At 40.8% G+C, this 24,001-nt stretch overlaps 1 protein-coding gene across 2 annotated transcripts in view; it reads left to right on the plus strand.

Annotated features, from left to right (window-relative positions):
* The first annotated feature begins 6,429 nt into the window (after nt 1-6,429).
* The window catches only part of LOC126174356 (proteoglycan 4-like), a 76,499-nt gene continuing 58,927 nt past the window's right edge, over nt 6,430-24,001 (plus strand). The window contains exons 1-2 of one of the 2 annotated variants that reach the window (XM_049921028.1): nt 6,430-6,630; nt 23,852-23,987. In XM_049921028.1, the coding sequence (XP_049776985.1) occupies nt 6,624-6,630; nt 23,852-23,987 (143 nt within the window). In that variant the 5' untranslated portion in view covers nt 6,430-6,623. The remainder of the gene's footprint in view (nt 6,631-23,851; nt 23,988-24,001) is intronic. The other variant, XM_049921029.1, reaches the window with a different exon arrangement.

Here is a 24,001-nt window from a genome sequence, read left to right on the forward strand (position 1 = left end):
GTTCCTTTTTTTTCTCGTCACTGTTCTTCCCGGGTGCTTGAGCACGCCGTAACGTAAAAAATAAAAATAAAAACAAGATTAGAATTGGGGCTACTAAAGATTAGCTGTTCTGACATCGCATCGGCATAGGAAACAGTCGAGAGAATTGTATTCTTGCCCCATTGCTTTGCCTGTAAGGAAAGCACTTGACAGCGATATCCGTTATGTACGTTCCGTTTGAGTGAAAAAACAGTCGGTAAATGTCTTCTAGGTCATGGGTCAATATAAGGAAATTTAATGTTCGTTTAATTTCTAGAAATCAGGCGCAGAGTTGTAGACCATACTGTTAGCCGGCTACGAGTCCTTCGTTTTCGACGGTAAAAAGTGTTTGTAAGCCCTAAGACAAAAGGCTTCAATTCGCTTGCGTTATTCAAGAGTCATATTGATCTGCGCTGTGTTAGTGCAAGACATTCAAAGTGCATAACACAACTGTGCAGTTGGGCATTAACAAGCGTTCGGGTTGACCATCCGCGCTGTCTGTCTGCACTGGCTAAACAGTAAACACTCTGCGTCCAGTGAGTCTCGCTACCGCTTTTCACGGGCGGCGCCACTAGCATTGCATTCCAAAACAGTCTCTGCACGGCTGCCAACACAGCAGAATTTTGGCGCAAGGCCTTGGTGCTCAGCTTGTTTCCCTATTACATGGAACGTAGTGGCGTGATAAAAGTGCTATTGTGCAGCAGAATAAACTACCTTTACCACTTCTAGACCTCATGTTGTGTTTCAAACGGTAAAATTACTAGATAATATCGAAAACCCGTCATAAATTATCATCGGCGTAAATGAATTCTGGTAATGCGAGATAACTGTCTGCCATTGAATGATCGATTGAGGTGGAACAGTAGTTAAAAGCATTGAGCTCGCATTACTGTGGCGCTGCGTTCATACTTCCACACGGTTATTAACCAGCGATTTTAAATCTTTTTGTAGTTTCACAAAATAACTTCGGGAAAATGCTACGTCAGTTTGTTCTGCACGCTGTAGCCGATTGCCTTTCTAAGTCCAACGGAGTTCTGCTCTGTTTTGTATAATTCCCAGCTTTTATGCTGCTACTACCGTAAAAAAAATCAGAGCAACTCCCTGTATCCTACATGCAAGGCTTTTAGTCACAATCCGCAGATTTTTACATCAAATGGAATGTTTTTCTTATATCAAACTTGTGATGCAATAATTGTTTTAGAGATTTAAAGTTCGAAGAGACCAATGAAATAATTGAAATAACTGACAATATTACGGTACCAGGTATTCATAAACGAGAGATTAATTGCATGACTGTATTACTATAGCTGTAAGTCACTAAAAGTCATTGGGAGGGTCGAAAGCTGTCAATGTGAAGAGGATGAAGGCTTGTTTACTGAATCCATTTATTCTGATATGTCAGTGACACAGACGTCCAGTCAAATTTAAATAAAATATTACCATCAAAGGGATATCAATTCTAATAAGCCTCTTTGTCATTTGTTTCTTTAACGAACTCCATTTTTAAATACTAAAGTCCGTCCAATATTGAGACAGAAGAAGTATGAATATAATATCTTCATGTCAAAAGAAAAACTTGAAGTACTAAAAAGTAATTTATATTTGATTTCATAATTAACAGAAGACAAACTTGTTTATAGACTTATGAGCCAAAACATTATTTAATTACTGATGAAAAGGTCGCTACTGTTGCTCTGTAGGACTGAAACTGCAGTACATACGATAGTTGTATGCCTGTACATAACTGAAGACGAAAAAAAACATAGCTTAAGTATTTTTATGTACAGATAGATCATAAAACTTACTGAGAATGTCTTAACAAAAAAGCCTTAACCGATAGTGGACTCAGTAAAATTCTATAGAACAACTGGAGCGGCCTTTTCATTAATTAAACAATCAGCACATGGGGAAACTAACAAAATTTTATTGCCATCTGCTTAATGGCATTTTAGTCCACATTTGAAACTCAGTGCTGTAGCGATACGGTGTGGCATTGATTTGACAAGCACTTGATACGTTTGTGAAAGTATGAGGTGACGGATGTCTGTGCACAGATCCTTCACTTTCAGTAAATTACGGGCGGGTGGTGTAGGATGCAAAGCTAACCCCCGATAGCTTCCAGATATGTTCCATTTGGGTCAGATCAGAGGAATTTTACTGTCACGATATCAACACTTGTTCATCACCATGCTCCTCAAACCGCCGTAACACGATTCTGGCCTTGTGATACGGGTGGTTATCCAGCTGGAAGATACAACTACTGTCGAGAAAACATCCAGCATGAAGGGTACAGGTGGCCTGCAATAATGTCCACATACTCCGTAGCTGTCAGGGTGCTTTCGATTACTACTCTACGGTCGATGGGAGACCACATGAATGTCCCCATAGTATAATACTGCCCCTACCATTCTTTGTGTGCGGCGTGGTGCACGTTTCGAGGAGCCGCTGACTTTCGTGACGGACTATCCGGTCACGACCGTTACAAAAAACGTGATGCAATCGACCGGACGACGAATTTCGATTGATCCACGGTCCAATCTCGATAAGTCCCCACTAGAGTCGCAATTGACGATGTCGTTGTGTCAACGTGGCAAGATGCAGGGATCATCTGCTGTAGAGCCCCGTGTTCAACAATGTACACTGAATGGTATGCTCCGGAACACTTGTGCCTGCACAAGTATTGTACCCTGTCGTAAGGTCTGCCACTGAGTGCTGCGTGCTTTTCAGAATTGGTAAGCCTCCAACATCCACTTTTTATGATGCATGAACGTCCAACACGTTGTCGCCTATTCGTTGGTTCACCATCATTCAGCCAACCACTTTCCGTAAATAAGCCTACCTCCGCAGCTTACAAGGCCGGCACGGTAGCTCAGCGTGTTCGGTCAGAGGGTTTAGCTACCTTCTGTATTAAAAAAAACTGCGTGAACGGATCAACGAACAACCAAAACGAGTGTCATCGGACGTCCGCAACGAACAAAGTCAACGAACACTATACACTCCTGGAAATTGAAATAAGAACACCGTGAATTCATTGTCCCAGGAAGGGGAAACTTTGTTGACACATTCCTGGGGTCAGATACATCACATGATCACACTGACAGAACCACAGGCACATAGACACAGGCAACAGAGCATGCACAATGTCGGCACTAGTACAGTGTATATCCACCTTTCGCAGCAATGCAGGCTGCTATTCTCCCATGGAGACGATCGTAGAGATGCTGGATGTAGTCCTGTGGAACAGCTTGCCATGCCATTTCCACCTGGCGCCTCAGTTGGACAAGCGTTCGTGCTGGACGTGCAGACCGCGTGAGACGACGCTTCATCCAGTCCCAAACATGCTCAATGGGGGACAGATCCGGAGATCTTGCTGGCCAGGGTAGTTGACTTACACCTTCTAGAGCACGTTGGGTGGCACGGGATACATGCGGACGTGCACTGTCCTGTTGGAACAGCAAGTTCCCTTGCCGGTCTAGGAATGGTAGAACGACGGGTTCGATGACGGTTTGGATGTACCGTGCAGTATTCAGTGTCCCCTCGACGATCACCAGTGGTGTACGGCCAGTGTAGGAGATCGCTCCCCACACCATGATGCCGGGTGTTGGCCCTGTGTGCCTCGGTCGTATGCAGTCCTGATTGTGGCGCTCACCTGCACGGCGCCAAACACGCATACGACCATCATTGGCACCAAGGCAGAAGCGACTCTCATCGCTGAAGACGACACTTCTCCATTCGTCCCTCCATTCACGCCTGTCGCGACACCACTGGAGGCGGGCTGCACGATGTTGGGGCGTGAGCGGAAGACGGCCTAACGGTGTGCGGGACCGTAGCCCAGTTTCATGGAGACGGTTGCGAATGGTCCTCGCCGATACCCCAGGAGCAACAGTGTCCCTAATTTGCTGGGAAGTGGCGGTGCGGTCCCCTACGGCACTGCGTAGGATCCTACGGTCTTGGCGTGCATCCGTGCGTCGCTGCGGTCCGGTCCCAGGTCGACGGGCACGTGCACCTTCCGCCGACCACTGGCGACAACATCGATGTACTGTGGAGACCTCACGCCCCACGTGTTGAGCAATTCGGCGGTACGTCCACCCGGCCTCCCGCGTGCCCACTATACGCCCTCGCTCAAAGTCCGTCAATTGCACATACGGTTCACGTCCACGCTGTCGCGGCATGCTACCAGTGTTAAAGACTGCGATGGAGCTCCGTATGCCACGGCAAACTGGCTGACACTGACGGCGGCGGTGCACAAATGCTGCGCAGCTAGCGCCATTCGACGGCCAACACCGCGGTTCCTGGTGTGTCCGCTGTGCCGTGCGTGTGATCATTGCTTGTACAGCCCTCTCGCAGTGTCCGGAGCAAGTATGGTGGGTCTGACACACCGGTGTCCATGTGTTCTTTTTCCCATTTCCAGGAGTGTAGAACAAAATGAGATTTAAAAAAAAAAAAAAGTCAGCGTAGATGGTTGCCATGCGGTAGATCCGGGTTCGATTCCCGGTACTACAAATGATTTTTTTTTTCCTTTGTGAGGGGACTAGTACAGAGCACACTCAAACCTCGTGACACCAACAGAGGAGCTGCTTGTCACAGCATTTGCGTCTCCACAGTCTGGAAAGTCTGCAAAACGGCCGTGGAGTGGTGTGCTGACAAACGCCCCTCCATGCCGCATCCGCATGACGCCACAAGGCAGAGGATGACACGGCGGCCGGGAGACATCCCTTGGGCGTTCACGGCCTGGTGAAGAGCTCGTGCTTTACATAAATGCTCGCGTTGGCGGCACGTGAATAGTCGAGAAGCTACGAGATGATTGTTCGCAAGCGCCGTTCATAACAAGCCGCCCTATGTCAAAGCCTCTTATGTCGATGGATTCCCCTTTTGCGGACCCTTACCGCCGTCCTTCCCCCCCCCCCCCCCCCCCCCCCCTCTTCCCGTCGTCCGCGTCCGCGTGTATACACTTCCCTTATGCGTCACGCGCCCCCGACGTCAGAAGTTCAGTCTCGCAGTGTTCATTAGCCATAAGGTTTTGGCTCATCGTAGTATGTTTGTCGTCGAAATAATATACCAATAGATGCGTTTTCGATTTTAGATCTTAGTACGATAAATACTTGTAAATGTCAACTACGTGAACGCTATCCGTTGGGTTCCATGAGCTGTTTGAATCTCTTGTAAATGCTATTTTATTCAGTTACTAACACATGCCTACATCGATTTCTTCTTTGCGTTCACCGAGCGAGACGGCGCAGTGGTTAGCACACTGGACTCGCATTCGGGAGGGCGACGATTCAAACCCGCGTCCGGCCATCCTGATTTATGCTTTCCGTTATTTCCCTAAATCACTTCAGGCAAATGCCGGGATTGTTCCTTTTGAAAGGGCACGGCCAACTTCCTTCCCTAACCCGATGGGACCGACGACCTCGCTTTTTGGTCCCCTTCCCCAAATCAACCAACCAATCTTTCTGTTTCTCCATTTCTTCTTCTGTATTCCACGCTAGTAGGGTCCACTTATTGACTCACGTGCCTCCATTTGCGTCTGTCAAAGGCATCTTCATAGGTGGCATCGATGAATTCCATATCCTTCTTGATATCCATCGTGTCTTGGTTCTGCCATGAGGTCGTCGGCCATTCATGTCCAGGTGCATAGCTGTTCTTGCCATCGAGTCTGCTTCATTGTGCATGACGCGTACGTACCATCTTAACCTACTTTTTTATAATTTGTCTGATAAGTGAGATGGGTGCAACTCCAAGTCGCCGTCGAACGTCGACATTTTTTGCGTAGTCAAGTCGGAGAAGTCCAAGTGACCATTCAGGTATACGCATTTCCATCACTTGGAGAGCGAGCTCATGCTTCGTTGTTGTTGGCCAACGCTCCGACTATTTTGCATAAATTTCTATAGTCGATAGATGAACATACTTTGCTAAATTGCAAGACAGAACAACATTACTATTCAGAGCGATGTAAGCCAACCTAGTTCCTGTATTTATACTTACCCGATTGACAGGTAATCGTGGGAAGGGCCTGAGAGTATATGCGGCGTTGATTGTTCGAATGTTGTGTCTGTTGGTGGTGAGATTACTAGAGACAACATTCGCTCAATTCGACGACGTGGAGTATTGGCATCGACATACACACACACACACACACACACACACACATACACATACACATACTTAAAGAACGAATTAGTGTGTTACCAGAATGAAGTATAAGCTATTGATAAGCAATAAATCCATAGTTTATGTAAGGCTAAATCTGATGTTTGTATCTATGACCAAACTGTTTATGCTCTCATATATATTTCGGAAGGCGATTCTCGGAGCCAGAGGATCGAAATTGCTCTGAGCTGCAGTGTGCTCGTCCCCTTGGGATGTTCATTTTTCAGTCGTTGGCGACACTGCTTGGAACAAGTAGTGGGGAAAGGGGGTGGAGGGACTCGAGTTTACTCGCAACACATGTGTTGAACGAATCAGTTGTAGGAGGTGCGAGTGTAAAGTGTCATCGTGAGCGAGTGTAGTGTCAGCTGTGTACAAGTGTTAGAAACATTGAAACGAGTTGTGACGGATTATTCTGCCGTCAATACAACACAGATACTACGAAAGCTCTGTAGAAAATGAGTGGTGAGTGTTCTGTATTATACTGTCCAATTTATTTCCTATCTTGTGGATAGTGTTGCAGACCAAAACCTGTATTCCGAAAAAGAATTTCTAGGACATCGCTGAGAAACAGGTATACATCTGCTGGCCTGTTTATGGAATTAAGTCATATGAAGGTCATTCTTAAACGCAGAGGTCAATTTGCATTTTGACCTTGCTGATGCATTGATGGTTTTCCTGTACGAGAGAGCTTGGAGAACGAAGTAGTTAGATTTACTGATTCTGTCTACAAATATCAATTGCTGTTTTAAAAAAGTAAATATAGTAGAAAATAGAATTCTGTTTACTTTTCTCCCTCTCACTTATTTAACCGCGTAAATGCAAAAAAACTGTTCACTCCAGTATTATGTATGACATAGGGATCTTCAAAGGGACCTTTTTTATTGTCAGTCTAGTTTAAATGTATTTTTGTTTATAGACTTAAACTGGGAATTATTTTCTTAGCGTGGCCAAACTGTCCGATGTTTTGTTATTTAAAAACTATTATTTCATTGTGAGGATGGAATAAGTCGACCTGTCACATTTCTCTCATCTAGTTGTTAGAAAATAATCTCATATGTGTACCGATTAATCTGGCAATTAATTACGCTAATCCGTGTTCTTGAGAAAACTGACTGAATCTTATAGGCGAACAAATGGAACTACGGCTTGCAAGTAATGTTTGCTAGTCGTTCAGATAGTTCTTTGGTAGCACCTGGTGTTTAATGGTAAGAACTGAGGTGCCAGTATTGTAGAATTTTTAGTGACTGCTGAATAGATATAATGTAGAACATTATTTGCAAGTAGCAGTGTGTGTCATACTCTGTTATTGAAAGTGCACTGGCGTCATTCATGTGAAAGTACCTAGTTTTTTTTATTCCATGGTAACTGTAGAATTTCTGTTTGTCAGCGTTTCAGCTTCTAGGATCAACTCTCGTTTTAGGAGAAGGTAAAATTTCATTGCATTCTTTGCAAATGTAACAGTTGTTACTAGCCTTGGATGAAAATTGTTTACATCTTCAGTGGAGAAATTGTTAATAATGCACTTCCAAAATCTATCGCACTGTTTCTCTGGATCACAGCACAGGCTGTTATGATTTGTGTGTGATGTGAAGGAAGCTGATGTTGCACAAGTCAACACACTTTATAGTCCCCGCATATGATCTTAGAGACAAGATGATGACTGTAACTTTTGGTGTTTTAAAAGGTAGAAACACACATTTTAGACATGAGTAACAGTCCTTTTTAGTTTGAATATTTACAATATTTTTAGGTAATTTGTCACGCAATACGTAAGAAATATTTATTGTAAATCAAACATCCACAACCAGAATGAAAATTTCGAATTAGTGATGTGTGTGCAGAACATAAGTCACGATCTAAGTGTATCTTGAAAATGGAATAAGCAAATGTACTGTAATTATCTTTCTTTATATGGGTAATAACTGATGCTTCAGGTGTAACAGTAATGCTAATAAAATAGAATGGGCCACAGTTTTATTTTTTGTTGTTTCAAATATATGAGGTTTTTTATTTGCAAAATATCCATTCACATGGCCTTCACAAAAAAGGACTGAAAGAGCATGGTATACCTTGTAAATAACATATTGTATGACAAGATATGTTCAATTTGATTACTATTTACCTACATTTTAGGTACCATCCGCACCAGTGAAACATGTTGTTCCTCCAAGAAATGCCTGTGCCTGGCACAATGCCTGTGAGTGGCTCAAAATAGCCCAGTTGATCGTTACACTGCCTGTGTATGGGTGAGAGAAAGGGAGAAACAAAACTGTATTAATGTATCTGTTGCATTTGCTGTTGAGATGTCCCTGAACTGTCCCAGACATGACTGTAGTTCTTCTAACAGTACATAGGAGACAGAAATCTTTCAATTTTTGTTGAGTAAAAGTGAAAGTGGCTCCTGAAAATAAGCCTGATATTATTAAATATGTATTTTTAAACTATGACTGCCAGATATAGTAATAAAAACTCAAACAAAATCTAATAAGTTAAAAGTAATATTTAACACTCTCAAAATTAAAAATTAAATAGCATAGGAGTGACTTTTTACAGCATGAGTGGTGTTAAGTGCATCAGCTCTGCCTCAGCTCTCCCAGCATTTGAAAAGATCCAGAGGCTTATACCTGCTCTGTCTTGACAGAAGTAGCTCACCTGAATGTTCTTTAAATTCAGATATTTAAACATAGTCAAGTAATGCATTACGGCAGATTGCTGTTCTAGATTTTAACATGATCAATCCTTGCAAGCCTCCCTGCAACATATGCTGTGGATGTGTGGTAAGTGGCTCCATTCAGTGCAGCCCACTGTACATAGACTGAAATTCCTGAATGTGAGATATATCTGTGTACAAGTACCACAATTAAAGGTGAGAGAAATGCAGTAACTTTCTGGTCAATCAGTAATTCAACATCAAATGATTGCAACAAGGCTGTGTGTTTTTCCAGTATGCTGTCAATGCCAGACAGTAGCAAAATGCCATATTTATCAGTCCAATCCCTTTCTCACCAACACTATGTACATCATTGGTACCACCCTTACAAATTAAGCACTGTTCAGCCAAGTAGTCTACTTTGCTTTATTTCCATTCACTTATGACATATGATATTATATTTTGGGGGTAACTCTTCCCATTCTCAAAGGATATTTTGGGCTCAGGAATGGGTAGTTCTGGCAATAAGTGGCGTAAGTTTGCGAACCTCTTGTCAATACCTGTTCGTTATCTGGGTGTTCTGACTTTGACCTCTCAATATATATATCTCCTTTACTGTCATTTCTTGTTAAGAATATCAGAAGAAATTCAATCTTTATTTGGACTGACTCTTGTGTAGAAAGCCATAAAGTATACTGCTGCATCCATTTTCAATAAGCTACCACAAGAAGTCAAAAATCTTGGCAGTAATCGACATGCTTTCAAATCTAAAGCAAAAAGTTTCTTCATGGGTCACTCCTCCTATTGTCGAGCAGTTCCTTGAAAAAATTAACCAAATTTCATTGTCGATTGCATTTACATAAACTTATGGCTTGTCGTTATTGGGCTCATAAACACTTTAATTTATCTAGCTATTATTACTTTTATGTTGTAATTTCATGTACTGGCATGTTCTATGACCTTGGAGATTTGCTGCTCAATTTGGTCCTATGAAACTACACGTGTGTCTATAAAGCCCTATTACATTACATAAGAGAACTGGACCAAAAAATGAGGGGGAGCTGTAGCCTGTCTGCAAACTGAAAAGCGAACAGTGCTGGTGGGGAAGTTGCCTTTCGAGAAGAATGTTGCAGCTGCTGTAGAGGATGACTAAGAATATATTTCCCCTCTAGCAATGTAGAATAGTGTGCAGAGATTTATGTGGAAAATAAAGTGCCCTAGGGGGATCTATGTGCTTTGTTGTCATCGACTGATAAGGCAATCTCCGGAAGGATCGGTGTAACTTTGTGAAATACTGTGTATTTATCACAATGGAAACTGCAAGGTGGAATGTAAAAACGTTATGGAAAGGTTAGTTGCTACTCACCATACAGCGGAGATGACATGTTGCAGATAGGCACCCACCACCTGGCTGCATCTCCCATCATGTGCAGTTGCTCTGTGTGGCCTCAGTAGCCAGAGACTGCAGTTTGTGTGCGTGCAGGCGCGTGTTTTAACCCTGCTGAAGGCCTTGTTAGCCAAAAGTTCGTTTTGTGACAGCATTTTTGTTGTGCCTATGTGTGAGCCAGCATCTCAGTATATGGTGAGTAGCAGCTATCCTTTTCATAATATTGTTGAAATACCATGTGGTTGCTTTTCGTAATGTAGTGGGTTAGAGAGAGGGGGACTCATTTGCTTGCTCTTCAGTTAACAGCCCTGCGAAGGAGGGGAGTGTCTGAATCTGGCAACTTGCCTTCAGTCACCCGTCTACACTCCACATGCACCCCTTCCCCACCTGGAATAGAGATTATCTCAAAATAAGTTTCAGTGAACTTAGAAATGGCGCAAACATTAAATAATAGTTCTTGACACATTTGTTTTCCATCCTCTGTAACATGGAAACTTAGTCCTAGACAAAATGTGAATAATCTTTTTTTGTTTAAAATTTAATGTAGTTTAGGTTTGCACTGAGAAACATTTTCATTGGAAGCCACAGTCATAAAGATTTCCAAGAAAAACATAAAAAAGGATTCCCAGAGATCCCCGCTCCACCCCATGCACACACCCCACTGACTAAGAGTTTTAGCTTGTTGTTAAAGACACTCCCTCCCCCCCACCCTTCCCCACTAATATACAAAAAATTGCGACCACATGATTTTTTTTTTTTTTTTTCCTCAGTCAACCTTTGTTTACTTTCGTTGACTGGCCTACAGAATAGTATTAGGTTCATACAACATTATCTAAGTTGATATTTATTTTACTGGTTACCTGTAGGAAATTCATGATCCGTCTGCAAATACTTCCAGTGATTTGGGTTGACCATGAGAGAGTATTCAAGACCCATTTTATCAAGAAGAATGCTGTTCAGGAAGTATACGTCTCTTGTACATAAAGGGTGTAGAAGAGTTTTCAAGTCCACAAAGCATTTGTGTAATGGAACTATTCTCTTGGAGATATTTACTTGCAGTCAAATCAGCGAACTGATGAAAAGTAATATTTTAGTGGAATATTCCAATAAAATGATATGCACATCACCACCATTAGATTAATGATTGTTCAGAAACCTTACAGATATTACAATAGCAGGAGAAAGAAGGCATCCAGAATGGTAAAAAAATTATAACAGGCAGCAGTTTTGCACTTCCGCAAGGGTTCACTATAGTTTGATTAATTGGCAAGTGTCGACATTTATTCCAAAAATGGTGAAATGCTTAAAGTAGAACTATCACAAGTTTTGTCATTTTGCTGTGGCCTGTGAAGGGCGACCAACTTTGGGTTACTACAACAAGGCTACATATGAAGCTGGTCCGTAATTCTCTTTGACATTAGTTTGCATTCATTGCCTGAAGCAGAGCAGAAAAATATTCAGGTAGTTTAATGTAATAGAACAGATGTATTTGAATGTGGCAAAAAAGGTGTAGGTGGTAATGGCTACCAATATTTGCAATGTCTTCATCAGTGTTGAAGATAATGGTGAAAGACAGAACTTGCCAGAACAAACAAAAATGTCACTTGTTGCAAAATCCATTAATCAATACATAGCAGTATTACAGAAAAAATCTTCGAAGAGCAGTATTCCACCACCTGCACCTATATTCACCAAAGAAGAAACTTGAAGGAAAGATAAAAACAAAGAAAAAAATAGGTCATAAGCCAATTAGTAAAAGACCATTACGTCTGTCCAGCAGTGATATCAAATCGTAAGGGATATTGTAATTTATGTGTGCATGATGGAATGTGAAAGCCCCCTAAGTACATACCCATTATCACCACAAATTCCCAGTCCAGATGGAAAGAGAGAGACAACATAAAACGTCGACACTGCCTGTTATAATATGAAGATAATGAGTTTGAAACACAAGAATTGGACCTTTCATTACTTGCAAGGCAGTGCGTGTTATTATGAAGAAATATGTTTACATTCATTTTAGATGAAAAGGAAGTAAAAAAAAATTATGGAAACAATTAAGGTTAACAATTTTTGTAGTTTTCTGACAATGATGTTGGCAACAATGGTGATCCTCCTTTATCACTATCAAAGATAGAAATCAATATCTGAGCAACTATGTTAATTGTTTACTCGAAAAGGATTTATAGCACAATGGCTGACAAGTGTAGCTGGTTTGATGTAACTTGGTAGAAAGATTAGGATTATGAATCGATATTCACTTGTTTCTGATTGCTACCTACCTTAGCTTTCAATACAGTGTGCAGAGAATATTGTCATTGAACATATCAGTAAATTCAAATTATTTAAAATTTAATTACTTATGACATTTTGTGATCTGTAGCTTTGTGGTGGTGTTTGCTTTTGCTGAAGAGTAGATAGACATGTAGAACACTGTCGTTAACTAACTATGGTTGACGAGATTGGCTGCGTTGAAAAATCTTTTAGCATTGACTGAAGCCTTTCCAATTTTATCGAAGCCACTGCACTGTAACTCTTGTTTGAGTGAGCAATTAGTACTATCCAGAATGATCTCTTCACTCTACAGTACAAAGGGTAAGTTCTGCATGCCTCTGCTGTAATGGAGCACAGAGGCGAGCATAAGTGCAGGAACTGTCATATATGTAAAACATAGAGAGAGGACAAGTGAACTGAAGATTTGTGTTGTATCATTCTTCAGTCTATACATTGTAAGCACGATAAAACTCGTCACAACTCATGCAGTCATGTATGTCTGGTATTCCTCGTGCTGGTAGGGTACAAGTTCCTTTGCCAAGAGTAAGCTCATGTAAAAATAAATGGGTCTCTAGGTATATCTGTTGCTCCCCCTCCCCCCCCCCCTGCCCCACCCCTGCCCTTTTTTAACTTGTTCCGTATCCCTGAATGTTCTCCTTCTTGATGGCATGTACGGAACATAATGAATGAATGGAATTGTCACTACATCCAATGTCTATAAAATGGTAGCAGTTCTATGCATTTGTTCTTTACAATTTGAAAGTGGCTTTTAGAGTAAATAAATGCCTTTGTAGACTACCCCATTTTAAACTTTTTGGCATTGTGTCCTCCTTGATTCTTTTAGGTGGTGATTACAAAGTATTTTCAAGACAAATGTAATGCAGAGCATGATTGCCTGTGATTCAGGCTTGTTAGAGGAAGATCTTGGTAAAGGTCATGGTTGTTTAGTTGCAGGTGCAATAATAGTTAATGTGAACTATATGTGGTGAGTCAAAAAGGACTTTACAACTTCGGTATGATATAGAATTTTATTGAGATAACTTACTGACTTGGCAGATCTGTCACTTCATAACAATCAACCTCATGTTTGATTCACATAGTGCATCAGTACCCCATTTAACGGTCCATAGTGGCCAGTTAAAATGGTTACTTTCACTGGTGCAGAATGTGTGTTTTGTTGTCGTGAAATGAACTGTGCAACAACTGTTTAGTGTAAATTTCACACCAGATATGCCTACTATTTACTCTCGGGACAAGAACTTTGAGACAGGTTGTTCAGTGCGATGTGATAAATCATCAGGTTGCCTGTGTGTTGTTGATTATGTCGAACAGGTTGGGAAGAGCTTTGCCGCAGTCCACAAAAATCAGTGCGATGTGTCTCTTGTGAGACTGACATTACACAAAAGACTGTTTGGTGAGTACTAATCCAAACACAATAATCTTTAGCAGTGAGCCAACATATTAGTGACTTAGTGAACACCCACAACTGCAGACTGAGGGGCAGTGAAAATTCACGTGCAAACCTGGAATATATTTGTGACAACTCTAAACTTAATGTGTTTTGTGCCATTAGCAAATCGAAAGTGTATGACATCCTCTTCTTCATGGGGAAAAGCATCATTGGTATTGTATATCTGGATATGCTCAAAAACTTTTTAGTTCCACAAATCAGTGAAGATGACAGATGGGATGGTTCAGTACTAGCAAGCACGTCCACCATCTCATTTCCTCATGGAAGTTTGAGGTTTCCTTGATAATTTCTTCCCAGTTCAGTGGACTGACCATGAAGGGGCAATTGCGTGACCACCTCGCTGTCCAGACTCGCCACACTAGATTTATTTCTCTGGGATGTCATTAAAGACTGTGTGTATGTTCCTCCCCTACCAAACAATTTAACCAGTCTGAAAAATTGAATCTATGCTGCTGTTGCACAAGTTATGGCAGGTATGCTGCAATGAGTGTGGAAAGAATACCAGTGGGATGTTTGCCGCGCTACAAATGGTAGTTACATCAAACCAAAATTACACTTGACACTTTTATATGAAACTCGAGGAAGTTTCCTACAAAAGACACATCTGCCGATTCTGTTAGTTATCACAGTAAATTTCTGTATCATTCCAAAGTTGGCGAGTCCTTTTTGACCCACCCTGTGTAACTGAGGTCACATCAGTGACACATCTGAGAATAATATGCTTGATAACATGATCATTTCATTATTTGAATGGTATGACTAGCCTTGATTGCTGTGTTTTGTGGAATGTTTTAATGAAAAGCTTGGACCGGTACATGGGAAGAGGGCTGTTTACACATAAGTCATTGCCACATCCCTAAAACTCCATCTTGCAACTGAATGCTTCTGGTAATAGTTTAATTGCTCAACTTGCTAAATTAATTGCCAGAAACAGCAAGTCGGACCAAAACAGGATCCATACTCTGCCAGTTATTTCCAATGCCTCCATCTCCCGTCCCCAGTGCTTACAACTCTTTTGTGAGCACAATTGGCAAGTAAGTCCCTTAGCCTTTCTGTGCTTACTCTAACCCTTGACTGTCTGCTGATATATTCTCCCTAGTACTCAACCAGTGATACTTTTGTACAGCTGTAGTGAACCTGGGGTTCCTGAGCTGTTGGTGAGTCAGTTGTAGTAAAAGTCAGTACTGTAACAAAAAGCAGTAGGCATTTGCACAAATACGTGTATGTAAAGGTAGGTGTAACAATGCTCTAACTAATAAGTTTACAGCTGTTTCTAAACCAGTTCCAGCAGAGGTCACTAGCAAATTGTGGAAAGTACTTGCTTCACAGTAACAACCAAGCAAAATCCATTTTGAAAAACTGGTAAAACTCAACGAAACTGGACATGCAAACATCAGATAGATGGAGGTCAGTACTAATGAAGATTATTCTGAAATGAAACTGGAAATATATATACACAGATGAAATGATTATCCATTCATTTTTCATCACTCGCTGCCCAACATGTCACCAAAAAAAGAAAAACAGACCCCTTCTGATGAATGGTTTCTATCTCCGGTGGAATTTTAGTGGCTTTACATACTCATGGAGAGGAAGTAAAACTTTTTAACACAGGATAGGTCTTTATGGCTACGCATACGAGGGTTTTCAAATCTTCAGCCACCTCTTTGTTTGAAGGCTATACCGCTCGCAGGAAGGACGATACAGATGAGGGATTTAAGAATGGAGTGACAGTATTCATACATGGTATGCATTACCCTCATAATCCACCTTCAAGCAGTATCTGTTTCAGTTTACACATTATTAAGAATAACTGTTAGGTCCCTGTACCTCCCACCTTATGAACATGATAATGCCTTATAGATCTTATCCACAGAGTCCTCCGTCTCTTTCTCCTCTGGAGGTTTCATCATTAATTACATGCAGTTGGGCTCTACATACCCACAAGTTGGGTATTGGAGATGTTCCTCTTCTAGAATTATGTGTGTCTCCTGAATATGGAAAAAGCAGAATTCTTCAATACTGTAAACAGATCATCCTCAGCCACTGACCTATCACTTTGTTCTCCTATGCTATCTGATGTTTTCATTTAGAAAGTGGCAGAGGACGTTTGCTTCAGTAGCCACTTTTCCATATGAACCCATTTGCTAGATACATCAACACCTGACATCAGTCCATCGAAATGATTGTTGAACAGGGTCAACTGGACACTTTATAGCAACTTGGCTGTGTTCAGTCACCATATCGATATCCAGGACATGGTAGATCACATCACTGCAGTCATTCACAGGGCTGGTAACATCTTTCTCCTGATGTCATGTGTTAAACCTGGCAGATATTAAGTTCCATGGTGGAGCAAGGAGTGTTGGGTAGACCTGGGGGAAAGGCAGGTGGTAATGTGAAAATTCCACCGCAGTCTATTTGCTAATGATCTTAGTCTTTTGTAGTGCTTAGATAAAAGCCTGGTGTATCTGAAAGAGCAAAAAGCTGTCATCACAAGAATTCTTAAAATCCATTAACTGTTTCACATCATCTGTAATGGTAACATATTCAATGCATTTCTATAAAGGACAGCTAATGGTGAAATACTTTCAACAAATAATATCCAGTGGCAATAAAGTAAAGATGTCAGTTCCAGTGTAGACTAGGAATATCCATTGGACATTGACTCCAGTAATGTTGAAGAGTACAAACTGCCCCTTTAGTATGGAGATGTTAAAGCATGTGTATTTACACATGTTGTGGCAGTTGAATACTGATTAGAACAACTGCCTCCTTGTGCTTTTCAACAAAATCTGGTTTGAGGGACAATACCGTAATTTTAGGAGAGAAGAATGATTTGCCTCCTGTAACCTGGGTAGTACAACACCACTTCAGTAAGTTATTGCGGTTGAGTGCTTATCAGTCTCATAGGGAACTCGTGGGAATGTCAGTTATCCTCCGTGTGATTTCTGTATTTACTATTCTACACTCAACAGTCTGATAAGCCTAGAAGCAGTGGTAAAAGGAGATCTTTTTGTGTACGCTGCACTAAAGAACATTTTCTCATATTGAAAATGTCTATGACATCATATGGCCATACATCATCATCCAACACCTGTATGAATTAGGTTTCTATGGTTATCTTTTCAATATTTGAAAATCTTTCATCGTCGTATTTTAGGTTCAGAGCATTTTACAGCAAATTTGTTAAGGTGCAGCTGAACCCTGGCCATCCTGTATATAGTTCTGCATAACAATGAGGGTGTTAAACCAGTGACAATAACCTTGAAAGCGAGCCCCATACCCAGCATCAGTGCTGAGGCTGGGGAACAACCTTCAACGATCTGGTAATAATTCATGTTGTGACATGCGTATAAGGTTCATTCACTCTCTGTGTCCAGCATTTAATATTCTTATCCAGCCAACAGCAAAACATGTGTATATGAATTGTATCAGACCAATAAGAGTAACTTGCAGAGCTTGGTGTGGTGAATCTGAATGTTTTAACACAGTAAATATCCTCTCTGATTTGCAGTGAGGCTCAGGCTCTTTTTAATTTGATAAACTACAAAATAGCATGTATACCACTTTCAAACAGACCTTATATGAATTATTAGACAAGTATCAAATGTTAACAAGGTAGTTATTTACACTGATGGGTATAAGCAGGGACAGACTGTCTGCTGCTTAGCAAGTTCCTCCAAGAAACAACTGTAGGATTCAACTTCCAAGTAAATTAACGATCTGCGACACAAAGCTTTATGCAGTTGTAAATGTCTTGGAGAAAATGAGATGTAATCAACAAAGTAATTTTGTTTGTTCTGATTGTATGCAGCAAAATGGCATAAAACATGCAAGCCATCCATCACACCATACTGCCAAGAGGATGCTCCTCCAGCTAAACTGAGAAGGGCAAAGAATATTGCTAAAATAATAAAGTTTTCTGCACTGTAATTGGGGATGATGTAAATGATTGCCCTTAAGAAAATGCCTCTGTGTCCTAACAATGTATCCCATTTTAGTTGTAATCAGTATTAATACACACAGAAGTAAGATCAAAGCTGACATCATTCAGAAATGTCTCCAGTACTATTCTTGAGATGTGGTCTTATTGTTTTCATCAGATTCTTTCCCTCTTAAGCTTGTATCTGTTAAGGAAATATCATAAAATGGTATATTCGAGGTGTGGTGCAGCAACAGTGTTTATATTAGAATCCCTTCCACATTCCCCAACCCCTTTAGCATATTGTGCAAAGATGTAAATCAGTTGTCAACTACTTCTGCAAAATAGTTTTGTTACAGATTCCATCTAAATGGTTAAATTGAAATTATCCCTACAACTTGAGCTTTGCTCTGTAATTAAACTACTTACCTGGTCTTGAAGCTACACCCTTAGAACTCTACTTCACTGCTCCTGATGCAGAACAGATAAAATCTGGTTTTCCCAGCCCAGTGATGGGCAGATGCAGAGCCTTGGCTTTAGTTGCCAGAATCATGTAGTAGTAAACCCTACATTGTTCTTTCTTTCTCTTTTTTTTTTATTTTTTTCCCAGGAGAATTGAATTAACTTTTCTCTGACATCACTTTGCTTCCACACATGGATATTTCAAAATGGACAATTTTTGTTATATTTCCCACTCTAAACTTAAGCTGCTATTGATCATGGTAATTTTTTTCTTGTATTTATTTTCTGTAGCTGGAAGGATAGTGAAAAAGAATGTCATACAAAGTTTTGTAAGATGATTGCCATTCAGTCAGTCACGTGGTTGTGACTGTGCATTTCTTTATATCACTCAGATTATGCTGAAGAGTTTGTACACCAATGGAATAAAATGTCTGAATAGGTTTTCCATTATGTTACATACAAAACACTTTTTTGGGGGGATTTTACCTGTATAGTGTTAACTATTTTTGCTCTTCACATGGCCAGGTTTCCATCTTTACTCAGTTTCACACAATTTAATTTGGCTGTCTCCTAAGCATTTTTGCTTGTGATTCTAACAACATAAAATTCACTATTTCATTAAGCACAACATTAGCAATGTGACATATACACACAATGTGTACATCTTAAAAAATCTCAAATTGATTTAGTAGATATGTCAAAATAAAAGCTCTGGCAACAGTAATATATCTCTACTATTTTTGTGACAACGGCATCACCATAATCTCCATGAAAACTGTGGTGTTAAGTACAAAAAAGAATGTGTGTGTGTGGGGAGGGGGGGGGGGGGGTGGAAGACCTCAAACAGCAATCTATTGAGTGCAACAGCAATTTCTGTTGTTGTGGTTTATCATATTTAGAAATTAATCTGTAGCAAAATGGACTAACACAGTGCTAGGCAGAAAAGCTAGCTAAAACCTGAAATCAACAGCAGTGAAATTCTGGAGTAAACCCAGGTGGAGATTGAAAGGAAAGGCTAATAGGAAATGGAGGTGGTGAATTTGTCAACTTACCAAGGAATCACCTCTACTAAGATACAAAATGAATCACCGTGAAAGGCTGTTTGGGCAAGGCTCAGTATCAAGGGTGGGCATAAAACTACCATTGAGTCTTTCTACCAAGCACCTGATTCACCCCCAGATGTAACTCAAAACTTAAATGAAAATCTCAGCTCACTGATATGTATGCTCCCCACTCACACTATAATCACTGGAGGAGACTTCAGTGATTCAACAATTTGTTGGGACAGTTACAGTTTTACATGTGGTTGGCATGGCACAAGATATCCTGTGAGATAGTACTAAATGCCTTCTATGAAAGTTACATAGCAATGGTACTTCGTAATTCAATCGCAATGGAAATATATTTGATGTAGAGGCAACAAATAAAATTAGCTTCTTTGAGAATGCCTATGTTGAAACTGGTATCAGCGACTATGAATCTGTTGTTGCAGTAATTATTATCACAGTGCAAAGAGCAATTAGTACAAGTAGAAAGATCTATATGTTCTGTAAACTATGCAGCTGTGTCAGATGTCAAGGAAGAACTTGAAACCTTCACTGCTGGTCATGAGCATGTGGAGGAAGTGCGACCAAACTTCAGAAGAATGATTATCAAGCACTGGATAGATACATACGTAGTGAAACAGTTTCTGATGGTATTTAACCTCCATGGTATACATGAAGAAACAGCAGCTACTGCAAAATAGATCTAAAGCAAATCATAGTCCTATAGATGGACGGATGTTAGTGAAACACATGTGGCCTCAGAATGACTAAGCATGAAGCCTTTGGTGATTATCTTAGCAGAATTATATTGAAAAACCTCTCACAAAATAACACATTCTTGTGATATGTAAAGGCTGTCTGTGGCACAAAAATGAGTGGTCTGACACTTGTGGATGGCACAGAAATTGACAGTAGTAAAGCAACAGCAGTAGTACTGAACATTTTCTAATGTTCCTTAATGAAGTAAAATCCAAGAGTTCCACCGCATCTTAATTCTTACCTCACTGCAAAGGTACATATTTTCTGCTACAGTATATGATACATCCCTAGACCAAAATCTGTGACTAGCAGTGGGAAGAAAATATAGCTCACACCTATCTGCAAGAATGGTAGCAGAAGTGATCCACTAATCTATGGTCCAGTATCATAGACACCCCGATGATGCAGATTATTACACCCATATTACGGGTTCGAAAAATTGGTCATAAGAAAGTCATCTCACACTTTTCTCACATGCCATTTTGAATGCCATGGATCATGACAGATAGATGCAGCATTTCTTGACTCCCAAAAAGCATCTGACTCAGTACTACACCAGTGCCTATTAATGAGTGTACAATCATATGGGTTAACAAATTAAATTTATTACTGGATTGAGGATTTCTTGGTAGGCAGGATGCAACATCTTATCTCGGACGGAGAGTCACCAGCAGATGCAGAAGTAACTTCAGGTGTGCCCCCGGAAAGAACATTAGCACAGATGACATCTGACTTTTTGTAGATGATGCAGTTAGGTTTAATGAAATAGTATCTGAAAAAACTTGCACAAATATTCAGTCAAATCTGGATAAGATTTCAAAATGGCATAAAGACAGACAGTTTGCATCCAAGACACAGAAATGTAATATTTTGCATTTTGAAAAATGTAAAATTGTGATATCCTATGACTACAATACAAATGGATCACAAATGGAATCAGACAATTCATATGAATACCAATGTGTAACAATTTGTGGGGATTTGAAATGGAAGTATCATACTGCAAGTAATGTGAATGGTAGCGTATTGGGAAAACAGTCCATTTGCAAGGAAGATGGCACACGAAACTTGTGCGACTCATCCTAGAATATCGCTTATGTGTGGGACGCATATCAAATAGACTTAACCTGGGGTCCTGGAAGTATGCAGAAAAGGGCAGTGTGGATTATGATAGATTTATTTGACCCATGGGAGAGTGCAACGAAAATACTGATTAACCAGAACTGACAGACACATGAAGACTGATGCCAACTAGCCTGCAGAAGTGTGCTTACAAAGTTTCAAGAAACATTTACAGCCTCTTCTGCATTGCCCCACTAGGTACTGCACAGGCAAAATTAGGCCAACAACAGTGCACACAGTGGCATTTATGCAGGCTTTCCATACCCCTTATGTGAGTTGTAGGTAAGACACCCTAATTTGTGGTACAATGGGGATCTCCCTCTTCCATGTGTTTCATAGTGACTCGCAGAATCTGACTGTATAACTGTAGAAGATTTACAAGTTTAAAAAAAGTAGGGAGGTGAGGGGAGGTTAAGAAAGGATCAGTAAAGCAAGGCAAATGAAATAAGTTAAAGTAAAATTTCATAAGCAGTGTGTGTGTGTGTGTGTGTGTGTGTGTGTGTGTGTGTGTGTGTGTGTGTGTGTGTGCAGTGCCTTGGGGTTTTAGATCAAGGATTTACATTGACTTTCTTAATGTCAGGGCTGTTGTTTCTAGTTCATCTGTGCAAAACTTACAGGGTGTTTCAAAAATGACCGGTATATTTGAAACGGCAATAAAAACTAAACGAGCAGCGATAGAAATACACCGTTTGTTGCAATATGCTTGGGACAACAGTACATTTTCAGGCGGACAAACTTTCGAAATTACAGTAGTTACAATTTTCAACAACAGATGGCGCTGCAAGTGATGCGAAAGATATAGAAGACAACGCAGTCTGTGGGTGCGCCATTCTGTACGTCGTCTTTCTGCTGTAAGCGGGTGCTGTTCACAACGTGCAAGTGTGCTGTGGACAACATGGTTTATTCCTTAGAACAGAGGATTTTTCTGGTGTTGGAATTCCACCGCCTAGAACACAGTGTTGTTGCAACAAGATGAAGTTTTCAACGGAGTTTTAATGTAACCAAAGGACCGAAAAGCGATACAATAAAGGATCTGTTTGAAAAATTTCAACGGACTGGGAACGTGATGGATGAACGTGCTGGAAAGGTAGGGCGACCGCGTACGACAACCACAGAGGGCAACGCGCAGCTAGTGCAGCAGGTGATCCAACAGCGGCCTCGGGTTTCCATTCGCCGTGTTGCAGCTGCAGTCCAAATGACGCCAACGTCCACGTATCGTCTCATGCGCCAGAGTTTACACCTCTATCCATACAAAATTCAAACGGGGCCTACCCCTCAGCGCCGCTACCATTGCTGCACGAGAGACATTCGCTAACAATATAGTGCACAGGATTGATGACGGTGATATGCATGTGGGCAGCATTTGGTTTACTGACGAAGCTTATTTTTACCTGGACGGCTTCGTCAATAAACAGAACTGGCACATATGGGGAACCGAAAAGCCCCATGTTGCAGTCCCATCGTCCCTGCATCCTCAAAGTACTGGTCTGGGCCGCCATTTCTTCCAAAGGAATCATTGGCCCATTTTTCAGATCCGAAATTATTACTGCATCTCGCTATCTGGACATTATTCGTGAATTTGTGGCGGTACAAACTGCCTTAGACGACACTGCGAACACCTTGTGGTTTATGCAGGATGGTGCCCGGCCACATCGCACGGCCGATGTCTTTAATTTCCTGAATGAATATTTCGATGATCGTGTGATTGCTTTGGGCTATCCGAAACATACAGGAGGCGGCGTGGATTGGCCTCCCTATTCGCCAGACATGAACCCCTGTGACTTCTTTCTGTGGGGACACGTGAAAGACCAGGTGTACCGCCAGAATCCAGAAACAATTGAACAGCTGAAGCAGTACATCTCATCTGCATGTGAAGCCATTCCACCAGACACGTTGTCAAAGGTTTCGGGTAATTTCATTCAGAGACTACGCCATATTATTGCTACGCATGGTGGATATGTGGAAAATATCGTACTATAGAGTTTCCCAGACCGCAGCGCCATCTGTTGTTGACAATTGTAACTACTGTAATTTCGAAAGTTTGTCTGCCTGAAAATGTACTGTTGTCCCAAGCATACTGCAACAAACGGTGTATTTCTATCGCTGCTCGTTTAGTTTGTATTGCCGTTTCAAATATACCGGTCATTTTTGAAACACCCTGTATATGCACTGAAACAATGCTGTTTCATAAGACATTTGTTAAAGATATGCACTCAGAAATATGAATCACTACTGTTGAATATTCTGAGCTAGCCTTGTGTATTTTTCCTGTTTCTGAGTGATTTGAGATAAAGTGGGAATAGTAGGAGGTCATAACTTGCATGTCCCTTTCCATTGCTTAAAATTGGTACTTCATGCATTTAATTGAAGACTGTATGGCAACTGTGAAAGGAGTATTTGCATTATGAATATTAAAATTTACCGAATGGTTCCTGCTCTACAATGAATACATAAATACTTCATCCTGTGAAAGTGTTGTCAGTACTTTATCATAAATCACACAACATTATTAACAATTCCCATTTCATAATGAATGTTCTCTATTATATTTGTTATGTCATTAAAAGTGTTATTTGTTCCTTTTTAGCAACATCCTGGGTAACATTAGCCACAAATGACTCATATGCCTTGGGAGCACTTGTTTTGGGGCATTCTCTCCGGAATGTTGGCACAATTCATCAACTGACAGTCCTTGTCACACATGGTGTTACAAAACCGATGAGGTAATTAGACTATT

This window comes from Schistocerca cancellata, chromosome 1 (genome assembly GCF_023864275.1).
Source record: "Schistocerca cancellata isolate TAMUIC-IGC-003103 chromosome 1, iqSchCanc2.1, whole genome shotgun sequence".
NCBI classification, from domain to species: domain Eukaryota; kingdom Metazoa; phylum Arthropoda; class Insecta; order Orthoptera; family Acrididae; genus Schistocerca; species Schistocerca cancellata.